Source organism: Plasmopara halstedii (assembly GCF_900000015.1).
Source record: "Plasmopara halstedii genome assembly, contig: Scaffold_1377, whole genome shotgun sequence".
Classification (NCBI taxonomy): domain Eukaryota; phylum Oomycota; class Peronosporomycetes; order Peronosporales; family Peronosporaceae; genus Plasmopara; species Plasmopara halstedii.
The window spans coordinates 1-401 of record NW_020188292.1 but is presented as its reverse complement, the minus strand read 5'-3'; the positions used below and the strand labels follow the sequence as shown (position 1 = coordinate 401).

General features: G+C 42.9%; 1 protein-coding gene across 1 annotated transcript; it reads right to left on the bottom strand.

Moving 5' to 3' along the window:
• Positions 1-8: 8 nt before the first annotated feature.
• Positions 9-357, bottom strand: PHALS_01339 (uncharacterized protein; the record flags this gene model as incomplete). Its single annotated transcript, XM_024715716.1, has 3 exons — positions 9-23; positions 86-232; positions 301-357. 3 exons carry the CDS (start codon positions 355-357, stop codon positions 9-11), a joined length of 219 nt encoding a protein of 72 aa, XP_024581386.1.
• Positions 358-401: the final 44 nt, after the last annotated feature.

The window sequence follows — 401 nt, the reverse complement described above, 5'->3', positions numbered from 1 at the left end:
CACGGGAGCTATTGCCTGACCGCCTGTGAGAAAATAGTGAAAATCCAGGCGATTCGTGCCGAGCTAACACGGATGCTTTAATCACTTTACAGTCAGATTTGCTCTCAATGAGCTGAAATACGTATACAACCAGATGATGCGTCATGTCTCGCTGCGTCCTTGTAACGCTACTATCATAACCGTATTGCCATTTCGGAAAGCGGTGATTATTAAGCACATACAGTACAACGTTCTACGAAACAGAATAATAGAGTATATGACACATCAGCAAAGATCACGAGCGAATGATAATGTATCTACCTGCGGAAGACTTTTGAGTTTTGTTTCATTCTGTTTATCAGCTCGGATCCATACCATATGGTCCGATTTACTCTTAGCCGTGGCCAAGATATCTGCAGGAA